This window comes from Pavona decussata, unplaced genomic scaffold (genome assembly GCF_977016875.1).
Source record: "Pavona decussata unplaced genomic scaffold, jaPavDecu1.1 SCAFFOLD_912, whole genome shotgun sequence".
Taxonomy (NCBI): domain Eukaryota; kingdom Metazoa; phylum Cnidaria; class Anthozoa; order Scleractinia; family Agariciidae; genus Pavona; species Pavona decussata.
In genome coordinates this window covers 1,040,001-1,063,057 of record NW_028145943.1, presented here as the reverse complement: position 1 = coordinate 1,063,057, position 23,057 = coordinate 1,040,001, and the positions used below count along the sequence as shown (strand labels likewise).

The window sequence follows — 23,057 nt, the reverse complement described above, 5'->3', positions numbered from 1 at the left end:
TTGTATGAAACTCAGAAGGGCCTTACAATCCGTTGTCGAGTCGTACGAGTGAATGCAAGCATTGTCGAGTCGACAAAGTAAATTGTCAAGTTAGAAAAAGGCATCTCATTAGGGTGAAGCTTAGGAAATATCCAGCACGATTTGTAAGCAAGGGCCGTAGCAATCCCCCCCCCCTCCCCCCTTTGCAAAGATAGTAATACCTAGGCCACAATGAACACAGTGTCAAACTGAACTAATGATTACTAATTATTACTGCAACAGATCTACTTATTGCAAACAACTCAAAGAAGCAAGCATTTGAGAGATTAAGAGCCGTCCTCTGTAAATATCGACTATCGTCGTTTGGACGAGAAAAAATGAAATCCCTCATACTTTCTCAGAAGAATGGTCTATATAAGTGATTCACATAAATATAACTTTCAGCTCAGTTCGATTCGTATTTTAGCCGTAGTGCGACCATCTTGGTTTTACCGCTCTGTTAGGGCTTTCAGCGGCCATTTTAGGCCACACTTTTAAGAATTTGCCTTGCAAAGAAAGCGTTACAAATCCGAACAAAATCTCATTATTCGAGACAAGCAAATGTTTGTTGTTGTGTTGAGAAGCTTTTTTGGGAATTTGATCGAAATCTGATTTTTTTTACAAAATTTTTAATTTCTTTCCTATTGAACTACTCTTCAAGTGCCAAAAAAATGGCCGAGTTTAAAGGAGAATATCGCTAAAGATACATTAGTTGGCATCCTAAAACAGCATCCCGGTTAAAGGGCAATGTCTCATCTGTAAGAATATGCAATAAAATTTTTGGGCAGTTTAAAAGAGAAAATTATAGAGGAAGAAGTTTTAACTGTGCTTTTGTCAAGAAACACCGCTTTCGTAATTAGCATAACAACATGAAAATAACGATTTACTAAGAAAATAATGATAAATTCCACTTACCTCGTGAAATATCGAGAACTGGATGTTTCAAAATATATCAAATTATAGTTTCAGTCGGATACAGCCGCATTTTCGATGATTTGTTGTGCGAAATCACTGTAATACACCGCCGCCCGTGACCGCAACTGAGTTGAATTCTTCAAAATCCGTCAAGACAACCATCAGCCGAAAAAATTGCCTTCCGCACCATAAGCTGCCGTGTGCAAGGTGTCAAATATTTCTTTGTTATCCTTAATGACCAAAAATTCTTTCAGCAACCATTTAAATCCTGCTTTGAACTGGACATTCTCGTCAAGAAATCGTTTATGTTCCGTTGACCTTCTGCCGTGATCACAATGAGATTGCGTTATAGAAAGGCGCGCACATCCAGACGGGCTGGGGTTGGGGGTGGGGAGGAAATAAAAATGGAACAGCTCCTAAATTAAAAAAAAAAAAAGGGCTATTCAAGATTACTGTCAAAGCTATTTTATGCATTTCGGGTACTAAACAGAAAACTGCTGTCCCAAAATAATGTGGAATATGATAAGCCCTTGTGCTCTATTTCTTTGGTTCGGGCGTGCGAGGGGGGGTTGGCAAGTAAAACACTAATTTACAGCATCAGTTGATCGTTGCTCTTCTGTTTAGGTTTCATACATGATGTTAGTCAACGATTCTCGTCAAGAAATTTTTATTTTCTGTTAACCTTTCGCCATGATTAAACAATGAGATTACGTTACAGAAACGCGCCCACATTCGGGTTGGGGCGGGAGGTGGAGAGGAAATAAAAATGTCACGGACCTTAGCTTGTAAGATGCTGCGAAAGCGTTAGCCACTCTTCGCCTATTCGGGGCTATAAATTAAACACCTGTCTCGGAATAATGGAACATGACTAGTGACTTTGGGGAGCGTTGTGAAATTTGTGTAGGTTTTTTTCTGGTTTTTGGCGTAGTAGGAAGTACCCTCTGTAAAGTCATGGTCTCTTATTTAGATGGGTAACTTTTCCAGCGAGTTCAAATATTTTGTGGTAGATCTAGGGGCAAAAATGGACTTCTGGAAAGTTAGTCGAAAATTCCTTTCATGTTTTTTTCCCTCCCTTACTGTGATCAAATTGACCTGAGGCAACGCGAAGCCGATCGTTAAGTAGATTTAAATAATGACTACATCAAATTAAATTTCATAGGTGTTGCTACTTTTCATTATATATCGTGTTTAATATTTTAGGTCGTTTGGGTCGCAAAAGAGAACCATAGAAATATATTGTGTCAATCAAAGTGTATTGTTTCCAGTTTTAATAAGTACAAACGCTTCGTTACACGCGTAAAGCGAACCGCACTTTTAATTGGTCCGTGAAGAATTCCTGGTCATGGCCACCTGTGGCTACTCGTATATGTTGGAGGTACCTGCGGATCCAGTACCCAAAACGATATAAATGTGCACTGTGTCCTACTGAGTGACTGCCGAGGGGACGTGAGCGTCCATTTAAAAGCACTGCACGTTTGGGACGCATCTCTAAAAACCGAGGCACAATTGCTCGTAGCAAGGGCAGGTATAGTATGAGCATTTTAATATTTATTTTAGCAGTTTTCTCTTAAGAAACACCAAAGTACAAATCATAAGTATTCATTCCTTGAAGCGAATACATTTCTTTTGAACTCCCCCACGAAATTCGCAACCTGGTTTACATGCCATTTCAGATCACAAGTTATCACCTGCAATTACACTTCATTACACCTTTCACACGAAGACGCTAACAATAGAAGCATTTGCGGAGTGAAAAGCGTGTAACTTGGTAAGAAGCAAGCTGTCCCATTAGATCGTACTCTCTAAACTATTACGTTTTGAAAAACACGTATTTGAATCTCATAAATTCTTCCTTATCAAATTTTCTTCCTAATGAAATTTGGTCTGAGGCATATATTAATCACGTGCAAGGAGACCGTGGGAAAGTACGAATTTCATTGACGCCTATAAAGTGTATAAAATTTGTACTAATGCATTCATTTCATTTTTTTTATTAAGTGATAGTGTATTAAATGGATTTTGAAGCTGGGGACGTACACTTGTGCATTAACCTGTAAAAATTTTTTAATCAAAGTATAAACCAAAAATTTTACATTTTGGAAATTATTGCGCGGGCAACATTTTGGAATGCATGATCGGTATAACGTACGTAGGGGTACATGTGTTGAAAAACGAAGGTTTAATGTGATATTGTGATGGGACTGATCGTCCAACTTTAAAGAGAAAAAAGGGAGTTATTCCCATATTATCATTATTGATAGTCAGGCATCATCATCATCATCATCATCATTTTCATTACGTCTTCAGTTCTCTTTGATGCAACTGAAGACAACCTAAAAATCAGCATTTGTCTTCAGCACAGGGAATTATATGGAATCCGTTGGCGTTGCAACAAGAAAAAAGTGTTCAACCCCTGTAGATTGGGCGCCACACAAGTCAAAGAAATTAAAGGGCGATCGTGGATTGACAAGTCTTCAGTCAAAAGAATTTTCCAGCTAACCAACCAGCTAGTACATGTTGGCACGCGTAAGTTTTCGTAAGAGGGGAATACTTAACCAGTTACTCTGGCATTTTATTTTAGGTTCAAATAGGGAAATTAACAGACACTGATGTCAGTCCCGCATCACGCACGGGTTCCATCACCCTTCACGCTGCTTATTTATGGGCCATCACACGTCGCAAAAAAAACCCTTTGCCACCCTCAATAAATGCCACTTACTATTAGCTGTTGCGCCCTATTTGTCAGTCGGTTGCCCTTCGTAACATTTGATAGCATTACCAACGATGTTCAGATTTAGTAGTTTTTCTGGCTCCAAGTCCTCGTAATGGTAAACGCTATGACAACGTTCCAAAACACAAACAGGCAAGTGTAATACACACACAAACGCAAAAAAAAAAAAGTAAGTAAGTCGCTTTTTGTTGGAATTCTATGTAAGCCGGGACATTAGTTTCCTATTTAGTACCCGAAATGCATAAAATAGATTTGACAGTAATCTTGAATGGCCTTTTTTTTTTTAATTTAGGAGCTGTTCCATTTTTATTTCCTCCCCACTCCCACCCCAGCCCGTCTGGATGTGCGCGCGTTTCTGTAACGCAATCTCATTGTTTAATCACGGCGGAAGGTCAACGGAACATAAACGATAATGTCCAGTTCAAAGCAGGATTTAAATGGTCGCTGAAATAATTTTTGGTCATTAAGGATAACAAAGAAATATTTGACACCTTGCACACGGCAGCTTATGGGGCGGAAGGCAATTTTTTCGGTCACAGGCGGCGGTGTATTACAGTGATTTCGCACAACAAATCATCGAAAATGCGGCTGTATCCGACTGAAACTATAATTTGATATATTTTGAAACATCCAGTTCTCGATATTTCACGAGGTAAGTGGAATTTATCATTATTTTCTTAGTAAATCGTTATTTTCATGTTGTTATGCTAATTACGAAAGCGGTGTTTGTTGACAAAAGCACAGTTAAAACTTCTTCTTCTATAATTTTCTCTTTTAAACTGCCCAAAAATTTTATTACATATTCTTACAGATGAGACATTGCTCTTTAACCGGGATGCTGTTTTAGGATGCCAACTAATGTATCTTTAGCGATATTCTCCTTTAAACTCGGCCATTTTTGTGGCACTTAAAGAGTAGTTCAATGGGGAAGAAATTAAAAATTTTGTAAAAAAATCAGATTTCGATCAAATTCCTAAAAAAGCTTCCCAACACAACAACAAACATTTGCTTGTCTCGAATAATGAGATTTTGTTCGGATTTGTAACGCTTTCTTTGCAAGGCAAATTCTTAAAAGTGTGGCCTAAAATGGCCGCTGAAAGCCCTCTCAGAGCGGTAAAACCAAGATGGTCGCACTACAGCTAAAATACGAATCGAACTGAGCTGAAAGTTATATTTATGTGAATCACTTATATAGACCATTCCTCTGAGAAAGTTTGAGGGATTTCATTTTTTCTCGTCCAAACGACGATAGTCGATATTTACAGAGGACGGCTCTTAATAATATTTATATGTGGACGACAGAGCAGCCTCAGTGCAGAGCAGCTCCTAATATTCCTTTGTTACACTGAGGAGAGGGGGCGGCTGTACACAGGCTACGACAAAGGAGATACTTCGGAATGATATAGATACAGTGACTATAAAAATACCAACCAACTTTGAAACAAACGGCGCGTCATACTCAACACAATCACCCCCCGATAACAATAGTCTTGACCCGACAAAACGCTTGGATAGAGTTTCTTGTGGTGTGAGAAAATTGTGGTTTCTAGTTTGAAGTTTTCTTTTCTTTTATGGACAGCTTCAGAACTACAGGTAGTCCAGTTAAAGGGCCGCTGAACCGTTACAGCAACGTGCACGAGAGACCACGTAAAGCAAGTATCTCGCGGGTGCGAAAAGAGAGTTGGCGAATGCCCAACTCCGTAAGCACGTCCTCCATGAACTCTGGCACCTTCTCATGTGTTTTGATATCAATTAAGAAAACTTGCCGAGACGGATTTGAACTTTGTGTCGCATAACATGAGAAGGAATATAAATAGGATAAACTTTGCCACATCATCCACGCTCGTGATGTGAGTATCACATATCGGGCTGAAACAGAATTAGACAAACATTGCATTGTAGATTGATGCGGCGGATTGTTCACTAACATGACGGCTCAGAAGCACAGTTCTCCTTCCTTTGCTTCCATTATTTCTGTTATATCGATTCTGTTGTACTGTGCTGGGTTTTTGAGGATTGAATTGGAATTGAAGGAACACAAAAAGAGGATAAACGCTCTTGAAATCGTCGCGGACCACAAAGCATCGTCTAGGGATCCAGATGTCATTAAGATCATCGAGAATACTCAAGGTAGGTTTGTGGTAATGTTCATGTAAGAACAATTTCAGAAAAATGTTTCGCATGTTTTGCAAAGCATAGCTTATGACCGACGCAATGTAAAGAATCTACAAGAAGCCATTGCGTGTCTCTCTATTAGGTCGTCGAGTCCGGCGTACGAGTCGTACGAGTGGACATAAGCAATGTCGAGTCGACAAAGTAAATTGTCGATTGGAAAAATGCATCTCATTAAGCCGAGGCTTAGGAAATATCCAGCACGATTTGTAAGGCAGAAGGGCCGTAGCAATCGGTTGTCGGGTCGTGCGAGTGGACACAAGCATTGTCGTGTTGACAAAGTAAATTGTCGAGTGGCAAAATGCATCTCTATAAACCCTCTAATGGATTACCTCTCCCCAGGATCAAAATCAACTGAATATATTTATTCGTAGACGAGGGACTTTATTATTGACATACAGCTGTTTCTTATAAAAATGCAGGCTTAATCAATTTGCCTGTACACATGTAAAATCAGCATATTCTGAATTGGCATTTAATTGTTGGTAACCAAATTCACTGAAATTTATTGGTGTACAGGACTATTCTCGGTTTTCACTGTCACGCCATTGAAAAAAAAAATCGAAACCATTCCATGAATGAAGTCAAGAAATTGACATGGTATAGAGGATAAATAAATAAGGCATCTGTCCAAGTGTCAGGTCTGTGCGGCATTCCCTACTGGAGTTATTTGACAAAATGATCCACATAAATTTATAGAGCTTAGTACGGAGACGCCATGTTTGTGTCCCTCAAACATGGCGGCCGGAAATACGAAAAAGCATCTGGAAACATCTGGAGTTCACTTTTGCCAGAAAAGAGGTTTGTTTGCCCTTGTGAATTTTCGAATGTTTAGCTTAATATTTCTCCTCAAACTTAAATTGTTTAGAATGCTGAAAATTACCCGAAGAGTCATTTTTAAGATACGGAAAAGCTCTGTCACGGCCGTCCTCCTTATGTCACGCACGATGGAAACTCGGAAATTGAAACCGTTCTATTTTCAAAAGGAAGCACGACATCGAGCTAAGAAATTGTGAACAGACATATTTTTAGGTAATCTTTCCTTGAATGAAGGTAAAAATTTTGTAGGCCTCCCAGTTTTGAATTCTAGAATTTGGTGACGTCACGTGAAAACCAAGAATACTCTTCACCGGTTGCGCTAATTATTTACCATCAATTCACGAACAATCTCAACAGAATATTATATTGACTACACTAAACTGCTGATGTCATTTCGAGTCCAGGACAGCGAAACCACCATGGCTGCAATGAACGAAGTTCTTTGTAGGATTTGTAATTGATACTTTGATAATAGGCTGCTGTTAAACCCCAACAACTAAGCTACTTGTTTTATGGGCGGGGCACACACAAATGCTTTTTAAAAACTGCAGGGTTTTCGTCTTTCTCTTTTGGGTAAAGAACTTCTACCTGTCGACTCCGTTAAGGACCTCGGAGTGAGTTTTGATTGCAATCTCACGTTTCATGCAATAAGCAATGAGGGCTGATTTAATAGCTTCTGCAGCTTCAAGATCATTTCTTTCTTTCTTTTTTTTTATTTTTTTTTATTTTACAATTCAGTAAACAAAAACAATACTTATATTATTTACAGTACAACATTTAAACCAGGTATAATACAAAACTTATATACTTATATACTACTCACATCATACTATTTTTGGCAATAAAATGTGAGCAGGCGACGCATTTGACTGAATTGTAATTGTTCAGAAATACCAATGGACCAAAGCACGGCTCGCAAGCCGCATATGAAAATAATTCAAAGGTATTTTTATGTTATTAATTTTTATTTTTTATGAAAAAAACATTGAGCTCAGAGCGCAGAAATTCGGTGACAAATTAAATATTTATTTTTATTGTGCTTCGAGAATTAAATAAGCAGAAATTTGTATTGGTATTTTCGTGTGAGTGATTAATTGCTAGTGCTGTTACTGAAAGTATTGTGTATGAACTAAATTTCATTTTAAGAGCAAAAATGTACTTATTACAGCAGTTTAAGCTTCTACTGATTCTACTTAAATATGTGATTTTTTGCAGACCGCATGCATGAAACAACGCCAAATCTCTTGCATTTCTCTTGCTTTCGTTCGCGCTTAAAAATCTCCAGGGGCACCCAACGATAGTTTTCTCTCTGATTCTTTGAAACGCTACTTTAGGCTATCTGGAGTGCGTTTAAAGCTCTGTAGGTGCCAGTTTTAGGCCGCGCTATAATATTTTTATCTGTTCGGTCATTCTATGGAACTTGAGTCTTTTCGAAATTACTAGGGCATCTTTGTCCATTTCCCGAAAACCTTAGGTCTTATTTCCTTTCTGGAAGTCTTAGCTCACCTTTTTTTCGTTAACCGAAACGACATTTTTATCAATTCGAAAACACTAGACCTAGAATTTGCCATATCACGAACATTCAAGGTTAAAATTCCATTTAGAAAATTGTAGGTGTTTAAGGGCCTTCCGAACAGATAATTTACCGAAATGATCTGTTGGGTGTCCCTGAATCTCTGTTCTGCTCTTGCGAACAAAATAATCGAGAGCGAGTATACCTCGACTAGGCAGACGTTTGTTGTGCGCAGACACGCGACCAGAAGCAAACAGGGTCCTATAGTCCACCTACCTCGAGAGAGGAACAGATAGGGCCCTTCGATTGATTTTACAAAGGGTCATTGCCACCTTTTGTGTAGTCCTATCATGGTTCTGCAATTGATTTATTTCGTTATTAAGCGGCCACCAGAGATAAATGCTTGTTAGTTTGTGTTCCATATGCTCTTAAGAGCGGCTGCCTGAAAGAATCGAGAACTGCATTTCAGCGACCACTTGGTCGAATATCTGATATTTCGTCTGAAGATACCCTTGGATTAACTATTTTAGAAAATCATATTTTAAAGTTCCAAGGTATTTTATTTTTAGAAACACGGCCTAGGTGCGGTCACAGGCCGATAAAAACCGCGAAGATTTAGGTCAAAGGACGAAGCCCCGTTCACGGTGTGAAATAACCCAATAAACTTGAAACTTTACACAAACCTAGACCAATCATCTCACAAGAAGATTAATACAATAAACATTCCAAACTCGCTGGCTGCTTTCCAAAGCATGCAAGTTTGTGTACGCCACGGCCTTGAAACTAACTCTTTTTTATTAAAATAAGTGTCTCTGGCGTGTAATTTTCTCGAAGCTTAAGCTAAGTTAAATCTCATATTTCAAAAAACGAAGATAAGAACATTATTTGTTCCAAGTTTCAAGCTCTAATTCAAACTTAGTCCTACTCAGGGAGGATCGAATGTGCGTGTGATACTTGCGGCTCACAATTCACGTCACGAATTATGAGAACAAAACCGATTCCCAAACATTTGACATCTGGAGCCTGTGAATGTTTCCAAACATCACATATTGGGCCCTAAAACTAATCAGACTGACTGAAGACAGCCAGTGAATGATTTTCGATCCCAGATTTCTTTCCTATTCTGCTCTAGAAAATATATTTATTCCGGTCAATAAGTTAACTAAACAAGTAAAACAAATGTGCCTACCATTTCGATGTCGCAGGCAAAAGTGCGGCAAATAAAACTTTACAGCTCCTTTACCTTCTTAAATAAGCAGTCGATCAGTAAAATCAGTGGAGAAAAAACATGACTTTGTCCCTGCCGTGTTGTTTTGAGTGGTCGTTTTAGCAGCAACTGCTCAAATCAATAAGCCAGTGTTAGAAAACAAATGCAACTCGATATTCACTTTGCTGATCTGGCTGACGCGCACGTGATCCTAGCCAGTGATTCTGTAAACAGTGAAAGTACTGTTTGTGGGCCAAGCAAGGACTACCCTGGTGATGAAGACCTTGCTCAGCTTGAAGAAGGTACAAGAGATGTGAGAGCCCACTGATCTCGCAAGCTTTGCTTCTTTCCGCTAAAAAATCTACTTTCAAGTATTAGTGTCAGTTTTCTTTTTAACTTACAGTCAGATACAGATCCTGGAACAGCGTCGACTATCCATAACCACCATTCCCGCAATTAAAAATATAAAATTAAAAAAATATTTAAAAATAATTGAAACAATTAAAAATATAAAACTGAGTACAGTTTTTAAAAACGCCATGTACGCGCAGCTGCCTGGCCGGCCAGGATCACGTGCGCGTCAGCCAGATCAGCAAAGTGAATATCGAGGTGCACTTGTTTTGTAACACTGGTCTACCGATCACCACTTTTATGATATATGAAAAAGTATATCTGAGATCAAGCAGTATTTCAAAACCGTTTCCTTTTTGGTTGAAGGACACCAATCAAATAAACTTGAGAGAAACAGGCGCCACGATTATTCAACAAAGAACACAACAGAAGCTAAAAGAACAGAGGACACGATGCTGAAAATGAACAAACTGTTGTCAGAGGGAAGACTGCAGCTCTGCCAATCAAAGGGTGGGGCGTGCTCGCCAGGTCCACCAGGCCCTCCTGGTCGACCTGGACCGAGGGGAGAAAAAGGAACCCGAGGACGAAGGGGACAGAAAGGGAGAACTGGAAACAAAGGAGATCAAGGTATTATGGGATCATCTGGAAAGAGTGGCAAACAAGGCATCATGGGACCTGTGGGACCACAGGGTGAACCTGGAGCCATGGGACAAAAAGGAGACACGGGGCCTGCAGGTATTCCGGGAACTAAAGGAGAGCCTGGTGAATCGATTTCAGCTCCTGTTATTGCTGTTTCTCCCGCTAAGTTGACAGTTAACGAAAAAGGAACAGCCTCGTTTCAGTGTTCAGTAAGTGGCAACCCTCAGCCTACCTTAACATGGAGTAAACGGGACGGCCAGTCAGATATAACTCAGTTAGCAGTTTCACGAGGGACTTTACTTTTAAAAACGGTGGTTGGAAGTGACTCAGGTGTATACAAATGTTCAGCATCAAACATCATAGGGCAGGCAGAGTCCATGGTGCAGCTTGTAGTAAATGGTAGGTATTTTTTTTTATATTACTGGATGAATCACTATTTCACTTTCTATTAAGCGAGCTACTTGCTTCTGAAAACGTTACATGCTTCGCTCCACAATTCAAGTACAAATACAGAGATCAAGAAAAGAAAGAAATTTCACACAAAATTGAAAGAAAGAAATATGACATGTCATTGAAAAAAATAAGCGAACAGCTTTCCTGAAGTGACTTGGCGTGAATGTAGAATCTTTCTTGTCATAAAGACAACAAAGCCTTTTCCTTTCTCTTGTAAGTAAACTTGGATCGTGTATTTAAGGGTGTTTTGTATTGTGTTCTCCAAAGATTTACGCCCGAATTTTAGCAATCAGTAACGTCGGAAACAGACAAAATTCGAACGTTAAATTGAGTGCTTATGCAAGTCAAAACAGAAATCCTCCAAAGTATAAATTACCGAGGTTTGATGTCATCCGTTGAAACAAGTCGTCAATTGTAGAGTGCATTGCAATCATTATAGCCACAGCTTCTGTTTTAAATATTAAACTAGAGACAAACTAAACCTTATTTAAAGAAAACACTGGGGGCGAAGTGGTGTGGCGATTAGAGCGTCGTTCCTCCCATTGGAATACCGCAGGGTTTGTGGTAGGAGCCTAACTAGCTTCTTGAATTCTGCAGTGTCGTGTTGTTTGCTTAGGCATCTTATCTCTTAGTTGTCACGTGCACTCTTTATCCATGCAGGTTTGTAAATGGATACCCCTTCGTGCAGTATTAACTTTAAATAATATTTAATTTGTTGCAGTTCGTCCTCGTGTCTCCCTTCATGCTGGACCTCATCACACCATTGAAGGAAGTAACTTTACTTTTCCAACGTGTCACGTCACTGGGCATCCTACCCCAGTTGTCACTTGGAGAAAATCATCTGGCCAGTTACCCCAGGAGAGAGTGAGGTATAAAAACAACAGGCTACAAATATTACATGTTCTTAAAAGTGATTCAGATTTTTACTTCTGTTCAGCAACCAATGTTCTAGGGAGTGATGAAAGGAAAACACTGCTAGTTGTTGTTTCCCTACTTCGATTTGCAGTGAAGCCACCCGCGAGGGTTGCTTTATTTCCAGGCGAAACTTTGACGTTGAACTGCAGCGCTACTGGTGATCCACAACCAGTCATCAGCTGGAAAAAAAAAGGAGGTCAACTGCCAGCTGGACGGAGCCAGCAAAGCAATGGCGATTTAGTCATTCGAGGCTTACAAATGAGCGATACAGGATATTACATATGTGTAGCAACAAGTGCTGGAGTGTTTGACATCGAGACCGGAACTTACACTGAAGTTCGAAGGGGTATGTTACTATTGAAGATACTACTTAGTGTTAATATAAAATGACTTACTATAAATTATATCACAACAGCTAGCTATTAGCTACTTCTCGGCTCGGATTGGATCCTTCTCAAATTCTTTCGTCAGTAATTCTTACCTAGAGGTTGACATGTTATCACCGATAAATAACCAGGAGATTTTGAGAACACTTGTCGCCACGCCAGCACTTTAAATTTCCGGTGGCTCTCTTATTTCCGGTGGCTCTCTCTCTCCCCTCTCCATGTCTCTCTCGTAAGCTTTCGTGTGGTTTCGTCCATGTTCGCCAAATCTCCGTTATTCCTAAGAGCAAGACGTGGCTGTACGATCGGTTTAAGTTGTACACAGTTTGTTAATTAAGTAATCTGTTTTCAAGTAGATGCTACACTGCATAATGAGGGGCAGTCACGCTAAATCGATCTCTGTGTTTTGGGTCCTGTTATTCGCCTGTACTGTCCTCCGCTATCCAAAGGACGTTCGGGTTGGTTGTGTAAGACCCATTGGCAGCTACTGGAGTTCCCTCGTAGCGAAACAACAAGGGAAAACTTCACTTGTCAAGATGCATCAGTACTCATCTCGGAAAGCTCTTCGACCAGAATTTGCACATGGGACAAGCGAGTCTCATTAACCGAGAAGTTGCCTTTGTTGCACTGTACACGGATTGCTTCATTCTATTCAAGATGTGCGTACACTTGTCATTACAAAGGAATGCCGCGTCCAACACTCTACAGACTGTCGCGCATCAAGAGACACAAGCGCCCTTGCGCTTATTATTCCAACACCAACGCCTCATTCCACGTGCCTCTTGTGGGAGATCTAGTTTTCAAACTTAATCCTGGCCCAGTGAGATCTTTAGACAATGGCTCCTGTTCAATTGTTTCCAGAGTGGCACCACGACGGCTCTTCCCAACACAGGAAACCCAATAGCGACAATTGTATCGCAGCGTGCTTATCAAGAACTACGGACGGATAGGGACACTAGCAATTTGATTGAAATACCTCCTTCCAGAATGGGTATAAGATTGCACAAGCAGATACTATTATGCAACCTCAATGCTCGTTCTGTCAGGAGTAAAACAGCACAGATTCTTGATTTTATAGTTGATCGCAAAGTCGATCTAGTCGCCATTACTGAACACTGGCTGACAGCGAATGACTTGGCTGTTAAGGCTGAGCTATGTCCTGATGGCTATTACGTTGAAGACCATCCAAGACTTGATCGCCACGGAGGGGGGACTAAGCTCATCTACCGTGACCCACTTGATGTTTCTAAGGTTAATGCTGGGGTAAGTGACCAGGACTCTTTTGAATTCTCTGAGTGGATTGTAAGATCTTCCCCACATAACATACGGCTTGTGATTGGCTATAGACCGCCTTACTCAGATGAGCACCGTGTTCCTGTTAGTGTGTTTCTCCCCGAGTTTCCTGAATACTTTGAGTCCCCACAATTATGCAAGGAACAATTGCTTATAACAGGCGATTTCAACATCCACGTAGACGATCCTCAAGACTCTGATGCACGGAAATTTTTGGAGCTGCTCGAGGGCCTGGGTCTGGAACAACATGTTGATAAGCCCACCCATCGCGATGGACACACTCTTGATTTAACTATAACACGCATATCTGAATGCCTGGTTGCACGCACGCCTGTAGTAGATCAGTTTATCTCTGATCATGCCGCTGTCCTATGTTGGCTCACACCGCCGAGACCCATTCTTTCCGTGAAGACTTCCAGCTACAGGAAAATAAAGTCAATTAATATGGAGCAATTTAAAAGAGATTTGCAGTCTACCGCGCTGTGCGCGGCAGTAAAACCAACTTCTGCTAATGAATTAGAGGCGTATGTAAACGCGTACAACAGTACCCTTTCTGCTCTCCTAGATAAACATGCTCCGCTTAGGACTCGTACTAGGGTTAGCAGGCCTATGGTCCCTTGGTATAGCAATGAAATTGATGATGCTAAGCCCTCACGCCGGAAGGCTGAAAGAAAATGGAGAAGAACGCGGCTGCCTTTGGATTTTGCTGACTTCAAGCGGAAGAGGAATAAGGTTACTAATCTCATGAACAAGGCATTGGAAGAGTTTTATTACAAATTTATAGAGGATAATGGAACTGATCAGAGAAAGCTTTTCCACGCAGCCAAAAAAACTGCTTGGCGCATCTGATGTTTTGAGATTTCCTGTCCATCTTGACAAAACTGTGCTTGCGAATGATGTCGGCAAATTCTTTGCGCGCAAGATGGAGCACATTCGTCAGGATACTGATGCCATCTGCTTGAGTTCTGCTGATCGTAATCTTGTCTCGCCGGACGGGGAGGCCTCGGATACCACTGGCAAAGTACAGCGCTCTTTTAGCAACCTTAGTGAGCGAAATGTATGTGAGCTCATTAAAGCCTCTGCCAAAAAGTCGTGCGTATTAGACCCATTTCCAAGTAATGTGGTCTGTGATTCATTAGATCTTCTGCTTCCGGTGATCACAAATATGGTGAATGCATCTCTGTCCACTGGATATTTTCCTGAAAATTGGAAGGAAGCTATCGTAAACCCTTTGTTCAAGACGGGCGCTAATGATTTCGCTTACAAGAACTTGCGTCCGGTTAGTAATCTCCAATTTGTGTCCAAGATTACTGAAAGAGCAGTATTTGACCAAGTATACGCCCATGTCATAAACAACAAACTGTTTCCCGAGTTGCAGTCGGCTTACAGGAAATCACATAGCACTGAGACGGCGCTGGTTAAGATAGCTAACGACATCTTACTTGACATGAACCGTCAACATGTGTCTTTGCTTGCATTACTTGACCTTAGCGCTGCGTTTGATACCGTCGACCATACCATCCTCTTACGCCGTCTCGAGACATCGTTTGGTGTTACTGGAGATGCGCTCAAATGGATCGCCTCCTACCTGTCAGCTCGATCTCAACGTGTTATGATTGATGGTGTACTGTCTTATAGATTTGATATGTCATTTGGGGTTCCTCAAGGGTCATGCCCTGGACCACCTCTGTTCTCTGCTTATGCAAGCAAGCTGTTCCAGGTTATGAAGAACCATTTGCCTAATGCGCATGCGTACGCTGACGACAGTCAGCTTTATTTGTCGTTCAAGCCAGACACTTCAATGGGTGAGACGGAAGCAAGAGGTGCTATGGATAGATGTATCAGGGCCGTAAGGGCGTGGCTGATTATTGATAAATTAAAGCTGAATGAAGATAAGTCTGAATTCATGCTCATTGGAACTCGCCAGCAACTTAGCAAAGTTAGAACTGACAGCCTTATGGTTGGTGACACGCAAGTAAAATCAGTCAGTGAAGCTAGGAATTTGGGTGTCTGGTTCGGTTCTAATTTCCAGTTTCGCAGCCATATAAACAAAGCATGTCAATCGGCTTTCTTTTCGCTATATAACATATTGCGTATAAGAAAATATCTGCCTTTTGAAGCTGCAAAGTCATTGGTGCAAGCTTTTGTTATAAGCAGAATCGACTACTGTAATGCAGTGTTATATGGTTTGCCTGCCATACTCGTTCATAGGTTACAACGCGTTCAAAACGCTGCCGCCAGGTTACTGACCAATACACCGCGTTATTCGCACATTACACCTGTGATGGTAATATTGTATCATTCAAAGGCAATTCTAATTATAATTTAAGATCAAATTTTGGTAATTTATTAGCTCGCCCGGCAATTAGATCTGCCAAGACCACTGGAGACAAAGCTTTTTCGGTAGCTGCCTCATTTTTATGGAACTCTCTTCAGGAGACCTTAAGGCCCTAAAGCTCGGAATTCACTTCTCAAGCCCTCGGAATTTTACACTTTTCAGCTTCTCGTTACACAGACGTTTTCATAGCTGTGAATCTTTCTTAAGTATAACTGAATACGTTGATTCTTCGTCAGTCAAAACATGGCAATTACTTTCATCTCTGCTCGTTTGTGAGCAAACTGAGTTCGGATTAACTAAACACACCTGTCAATCACGCAAAAATCTCAAATAATCCAAAATCAGCGAGGCAAAAAGCTGACCGGTAGTGGCCTTAAATCTGGCCACTGATATTTTAACAAAAGACACCCCCTAATCTGTGTCATGCACGAGCGACTTGGCTAAAATACGGCAATCAGATATTTTCATCCGTTGATTTAAAATAAATCATATTCTAAAATATCTTATTTAAAGATGTTCCAGATTCCCCAGCTAACGTGCTGAAGAAATAGAAAAAACCTGAACAGTAATACAACCTGGAACAATTAAATTAATTTTATTAAGGATGAGAAGTTTTATCAGCTGCCTTCGATAGCCAATCGGAAGTAACTGTTCCCACAAAAAGCAAATATTGCATCATTCTCTAAATAAACAAATCTACTTATATTTCCATATCTCTGAAATATTACAACTAAAACCAAACTTTGTTGTTGGGGAAGTTCAAAGACCTACAGAACAACGATGTCTTGTACATGTCCGTTCGATCGTACTGAGCTCTTCATGGGAGGGGAAAGTAAATTCCTAAATCAAAGATCGATAAAATAGACACAATACACCAGACTATACAACCACGAGAGGACATCGGTATCGGCATCGGTATTCCCTGGTTAGTAAAAAGAATAAAGAAACTCTCACAACTCACATTTATTTATGAAATGAAATAATTACTCCATGGAATGTATCTCTATATACTCATTTCATACGGCAATGTCTTACTGACTTTTTCATTTTATTTAGCTATAGTCCTTAGTGCATCCAATATCCTCGGAAGCCTCGACAGCAAGTACCTTGTCAAAATGACATCTTATTTAGCGCCAGTCCTCAAGAGCTCATCCCGTAGCAGGTTTGTGAAGTGTTGGCGCGCTAAGACTGATGGCTGGGCAGCATCTACATTTCACAGCAAATGTGATGGAAAGGGTCCCACTGTTTCTGTAATACAAGTCGGCAGCTACATATTTGGTGGATACACTGACGTGTCTTGGTCTAGTAGGTATCAAATTATGGAAGCGCCATTTTCACTAAGTTTATCGTATTATTGAATGATCAGATTTATTAATTCGAAATCTGCTCCAGTTTTTCTTTGTTTTGTATGTTCGTTTTTGTCCTCTCTTTTTTTTTATTAACTATTTATTGTTGTTGTTGTGTTCTTTCCTTTTTTTCCGTCTTCTTTCCGGAAGCTTTTAGTTCGTTTCCTCAAGCTCGCTGGGAAGAGAAAACGATTGCTATGCCGGCTGCAAACAAAGCAGTTACGGTATTTCGCGGCACTGCAGTGCTTTTTAACTTATTTTGTTCGCTTATAAAAGGACGTCTGAGCAGCAAGCTGAAAAATTTAACACTTCTGTCGTATACGTAGCTTAATCATGGGTTAACCTCACTGGTTATCACTCAGACTTGTTATTGGTGTGAAGCACATGCGCCATGAAAATAGAGCGTGACTAGCCTGCAGGCTGTGATTCAAGCGCGCGTTTACGATTTCATTGCGAGCGGGGAAATCATAATATACTTTGAGTTATTCTGAGTCACTCGCTTTCTCCTGCAGCAGAAGAGACTGTTCTGACGCTCAGTTATCAAAATTATTCAATTATCACCTTCCAGAAAATAAACGGTACTTTGGCTAATTCATTTTATCTGCTGGATAGAGTTACTTATCCCTCTTTGAGCAACAGGCGGCGGAATGTAAAATACGCGCGCACTAGAGTAAAATTAAAAGATGTAAATGATCTTTTTGTGTAGGCCTCAGCGCAGAATCATAAGGGACGTCTTGTTATCGTCAGTAGCTAGCGGTCGGGATTAGTAACGTATCTTTTAGGGAACTGAACCAGACGTCAATATTGAAGCTACTATACAGGTTTAGGGGTTAGCTGAAGTGTGCGCTTCCAATTGGATCTGTGTTCCACTATTTCTGTACATGCACGGGTGAACATTATAATGCTGTGGAGGGCGGCATCACGTTCATTTTCAATAATAAGCGCTCAAAGATACTAAAAACTCAGAGTAATTAAAAATCATTTCTCAATTTTTTCTCCTAACACTTTTCTCCTGCAATAAGCACATTCCGGGTATATTTTAGAATTTTGGCTTTTAAGGTGTTTGGAGTGAGCGCTTAAGGGAGCGCTTAATCCAGGACGGGCGCTTCAGAGTTAGCTGTTTTGAAGCGTTGGCGCTTAATCATGGAAAAATGGTAACTACGATGTTTGTACCAATGCTGAACAAGTGTTGAGAAAGAAGAAATTAATCACATTTGACAAAGGAAAAGGGTACAAAATGGACTTAAAGTTCTAGAAAAACTGAAAGAATACGCAACGCTCTTTATCAACTTATAGTGTGACGCGATCATGGTCGCAAAAAAAGGTTGTCCAGAGAAATCTGTTGCGGCGCGATGGTGTAGTAGTTACCAGGTCGCACGGATCGCACGGTCGGTGGTTTGAAGTTGGGTTGGTCTCATCATCATCTCTCTTCACCCAATTCTATAAATGGGTAATTGCGACAAACTGCTGGGGATAACTGTACGATGGACTAGCCGCTCATCCAGGGGGGAGTAGCAATACTTCCAGTTGTTCCTGCCACAGAAACTGGGTTAATATCCGGCTGTGTAGACCACTAGGCTCGTGGTGCGATTTTATTTTTTTATCCAGTGGCATCAAAGAAAAAAAGATTTATAGACAAGAAGTACATAGAACGAAGCTTGGAGTGATTTTGTTTTCCTTATCTGGATTACATCTTAAATCAACATTTCAGCCGTGACCACTTGACGGTACAACATTTGTTTCCTTTGTCTTCCAGAAACGTTCTAAGGATCGCAGACCGAGTGAACCAACGACATCAAATTTAAAAAATAGAATGATTTATTTTGTTGTCGTTTTTCTGGTCTTTTTATGTTGTTTTTGCTTTATTTGACTATTATCTTTGCAAAATTGGTGATTATTTGTAATTCGCAATCTCTGAACTAATTTTTTTTTGTAATTTTCCGTGATTAATCCTCAATAAGATAACACAACAGTTACGTATTATTATGCAATTAAGTAATTATGAATTTATTTTGTGTTGGAGGATGACATTATATAATAAGGCTAATATGAAATGAAATCATGTCAATATGTATTATAAAATTATCTAAACATATAAATTTGTCTTTATAAACTAAGGCCCGGTTCAAACGTCGAACTTTACATAAGCCGAACCTAATACCTATTAAGGTCGACCCAAATAATTAAGTTCGGCAGTTGATTCAGACGTCGAACCTAACCGAAGTCGAACTTAATTGAAGCTTAAGTGAGAAAATAGATTTTCGTGGTCAGCGGCCTTTTGTTTTTACTCAACAAGATTCAAAATGGCGGGAAAAATGAATTCTGACATGGAAGAGCAACATAATGAAGACAGGCCAAACACGGCTCCCATTGGTCGAGATAGGAAGAATATGACCTCCAAAGCTAATTTGCTCTTACGGAGTACGTATTTCAAAGATCTCCCTTTTCTGTGCGAAAGTAGGGAAAGGTCTTTGCAGATCTCACCTAACAGAGGCTGATTTTCTATCAAGTGCCATTTACTCACCTGAATTGTTTTAGGTTAGGCACAGAAGGGCGATATTCCGTAACAAACGGCAAAATGTTTTTGCGCTTTTTTTGTTTGTTTTGTAGTGCCGACATTCTTTCGCGGAAGTTGACTTCTGAAAGAGTTTTATCTATAAGGTTGTCGAGGTAACCTCCGTAGCGTAATCTCTGTTTGAATGAGTGATGTTTTCTTCAAATGTTGTTTTTGAAGATTTTGTTCTGAGAAGTCTTGAGGCTTCGCCTTTGATATAGCCCGTATTGGAAAGTTTCTGTCGGTTTGAAGTGCGTGTGCACATCAAGAACAGATTTTTTTTTAATCTTTCGCATCTCACACAAGTATATTTAGTTGTTTCGAAACAAGAAGAAGAAGCGCATTCCTCTTTTCCCGCCATCTTGTTCAGAATGAAGTCCTTTGCACATGCAGATGAAGCGCACAGACCTCTGGGATGATATAATTTATATAATTTATACGTAACGTATGCGTTTGGTTCGGCACATGTAAAAGTTTGACGCCTGAATCGAAGTCGAACTTTTGCCGTTCTATTCGACTGGCGCAGTCGAATATAACGGCGGGTTGCGCCGAACCAAATGATTAGGTTCGGCTCATGTAAAGTTCGACATATGAACCGGGCCTACTCGGGTGATTTATGTAATGTTTTAACTCACGAACAGCTGTGTTTTACTGGATTTTAAACCACGTGGAGTAGCCAAGTGGTTTTAGACCCGATAAAACACGTGCTGCGAGTTTTTTGAACGGCTTCAAAAACATTCCTGGAAAAGCGTATGTCAAGAGAGTTCATAACAATGATGCTTTTGTGAACGTTGGAAATTAGCATGCGAGAAAAACATTAAACACCGCATACTAATGAGGAGTGGTTTATCGGGTTTCAAAACCACTGCACGTGATGTTTTATCGACCATTTTATAAGTCAATGGGCTTATGAATTATTCATGAGTTTTTGAACCACTGTAAATAGATTCCAGACCTCTAGAATCTCTGTACGGTGGCAGAATTACCTTAGATGATAAAACCAAATAGTCGTTTCCACTCCCCCACCGACCCAACACCACATTTACTTTAGAAACTAACCCTTATCTATTTTTATAGATATATTTTCACATTAATGGTAAGCCAACTGTGTTTGTTTTCCTTTCCCAGGTTCTGGCGGTTATGCATCATCCAGTAAATCATTTATTTTCTCACTGTATAACATCAATGGCTACGCTCCTGTTAAGCTGCAGATCAAGTCAGGGCTAGCCATTTATGCTATACTCAGAAGGTCTAGTTATGGATTAACGTTTGGTGCCGGACACGACATCTACATATCAAACAACGCAGGGAGCAACCGAAATTCTAACACCTATTGTGGCAACACTTACCCCCTCCCTCCAGGGTATTCTTCATCTGGTTATTCCTGTACATTTTATGCAGGAAGCTATAAGTTCACTCCCACTGATATTGAAGTATTCTACGAAACAACCTCTTAGGACAAACAAACAATATACTGTGGTTCCCGTTAACCGAAATTAACCGACTGACTCTTGAAATATTTAAAGTTTAGAATTGTGATGAATGTTCTCCCGGTCTCGCCACTGTATCTTCGCTTTCTCGTTTCCACTTAGACAGCTGCAATTATTCTGAGGATCCCTTCAGTCTTCGCAGATCAAGATTTCTTTCGTTTTTATTTATCTATTTTTTATTATCACATTTCTTCTGACTGAGTTGTACCGACGACGCAGTCTGTTTGGTTTGCTCTGAAGGGGTCTGTCATAGAACCTTCTCCAAACTAGTGGCCGAAAATTCAAATAAGTTAAAATTAAAAACGTATACCAGCACTAGAAAGAGCACTTTTACTTTAGAACCCTGCAAAGTTTCAGCATATCAGGTGTAATATCAGCTTAGGAAATGTAAGTTGAAAATGAAAAATTTAAAGACGTTTGTATGACTGGAGGTATGACGTATACCCCCAGTCACACAAACGTCTGTAAATTTGTTAAATTTCATCTCACATTTCCTAATCTGATATAACGCCTAATATACTGAGACCATGGTTACTAAAGTAAAGGTGCTGTTTCCAGCGCTGGTATCAGTTTTTCATTCAGTTCAATTTTAACTCATTCAAATATGTTGCCGCCATTTTGGAGAAGAGTCTATTATAGATTACTTGGTACTAGCCTAGGGAACAAGCGTTATCTATTTATTTATAATTATTTTTTGCATTTTTCAGGCGAGCGGAGGAAGGCGCGGAGCGCGAGACACACCCTTCCCGTCGCGCTTGACTTGCGGTCCGTGCTTGCCTCGCGTTCGTCTCCGCTAGCCTGCAAAATGCAACAAAAAACAAAGTAAATAAATATATAAAACGCCTGTTCTGTAGACTAAGTTGTAAAAAACAGGGGATGACGTAAGAGATAACTAATAGGTGAGCAGGGCATACTCACTCAGTTAGGCTGCTCTCCACGCCAGAGCATTCTGGGTTGACAGCTGTCCATTTTTTTTTCTGTGTCATTCTCCCAGTTGTCCACGAATACAAAAGGCAGAACCTTACTTTGTACAGATTAATTACAATTATAATTCCACTACTACATTATTTTGACAATGACACCGGACAGCACGCAAAAAATGACCGGCGCAACGCTGTATAAGTTCCCGTATCCCTGGCTTCATTAGTATATAGCTGAGTAGTAGAAAAAAAGCTACATGATGTGGAAAAATGAACAACTTAACCGATGTCTTAACAAATTATAGTCGCGGACATTTTACTCATTGCTGGCGCTTTAGGCAACAAGTGAAACATCGGCCTGTATTATATCTAAAAATTCAAGAATAGGGTACATGTACTCAAAAATCTAAATTTATGTGTCCTGTGTAGCCTTGAAAATGTTTTTCTATTGCCACTGATTCGTGTTTAAGAGGGTTGTCCCTTGTATGAAACTCAGAAGCCGGCCCTAGTGAACACAAGCATTGTCGAGTCGACAAAGAAAATTGTCGAGTGGAAAAATGCATCTCATTAGGGGACTTAAAAAAAATCATTCCTTGTTTTGAAGGAAGAAGGGCCATAGCAATCGGTTGTCGAGTTATACGAGTGGACACAAACATTGTCGAGAGAGACGAGTCGACACTGTAAATTGTCGAGTGGAAAAATGCATCTTATTAGGGGACTTAGAAAAAATCATTCCTTGTTTTGAAGGAAGAAGGGCCATAGCAATCGGTTGTCGAGTCATAAGAGTGAACACAAGCATTGTCGAGAGGGACGAGTCGACACTGTAAATTGTCGAGTGGAAAAATGCATCTTATTAGAGAGACTTAGAAAATATCAATCCGTGTTTGTAAGGCAGAATTCGAAGGGCCGTGGATTGTAAAGATGGATTTGTAAAATATGGACTGAATTTGTAAAAAAATGTTTTTTTTACAAAGTGGATTTTAAAGAAGAATTTTTAAAA

At 40.1% G+C, this 23,057-nt stretch overlaps 3 protein-coding genes and 1 long non-coding RNA gene across 7 annotated transcripts in view; 3 read left to right on the top strand and 1 right to left on the bottom strand.

The window, feature by feature from the left end:
- On the top strand, positions 1-23,057 carry LOC146448539 (uncharacterized). Its single transcript, XR_014861047.1, has 2 exons — positions 1-39; positions 22,557-23,057. It is a non-coding gene; the product is annotated as an uncharacterized LOC146448539 (long non-coding RNA).
- LOC146448540 (uncharacterized) lies at positions 5,578-21,959 on the top strand. The gene is made up of 5 exons (XM_085102459.1): positions 5,578-5,794; positions 10,093-10,764; positions 11,540-12,079; positions 16,804-17,052; positions 20,776-21,959. The coding sequence occupies exons 1-5, from the start codon at positions 5,593-5,595 to the stop codon at positions 21,102-21,104; spliced, it is 1,992 nt and encodes a 663-aa protein (XP_084958585.1). The 5' UTR covers positions 5,578-5,592; the 3' UTR covers positions 21,105-21,959.
- LOC146448541 (uncharacterized) lies at positions 13,104-14,282 on the top strand. Its single transcript, XM_085102562.1, has one exon. The coding sequence runs from the start codon at positions 13,104-13,106 to the stop codon at positions 14,256-14,258; it is 1,155 nt and encodes a 384-aa protein (XP_084958688.1). The 3' UTR covers positions 14,259-14,282.
- LOC146448538 (uncharacterized) overlaps positions 23,016-23,057 on the bottom strand; it is an 11,406-nt gene continuing 11,364 nt past the window's right edge. For all 4 annotated transcript variants that reach the window (XM_085102489.1, XM_085102487.1, XM_085102486.1 and 1 more), the window contains exon 4: positions 23,016-23,057. This exon is cut by the window's right edge and continues 999 nt beyond it. The gene's annotated coding sequence lies outside the window, so the exon portion shown is untranslated.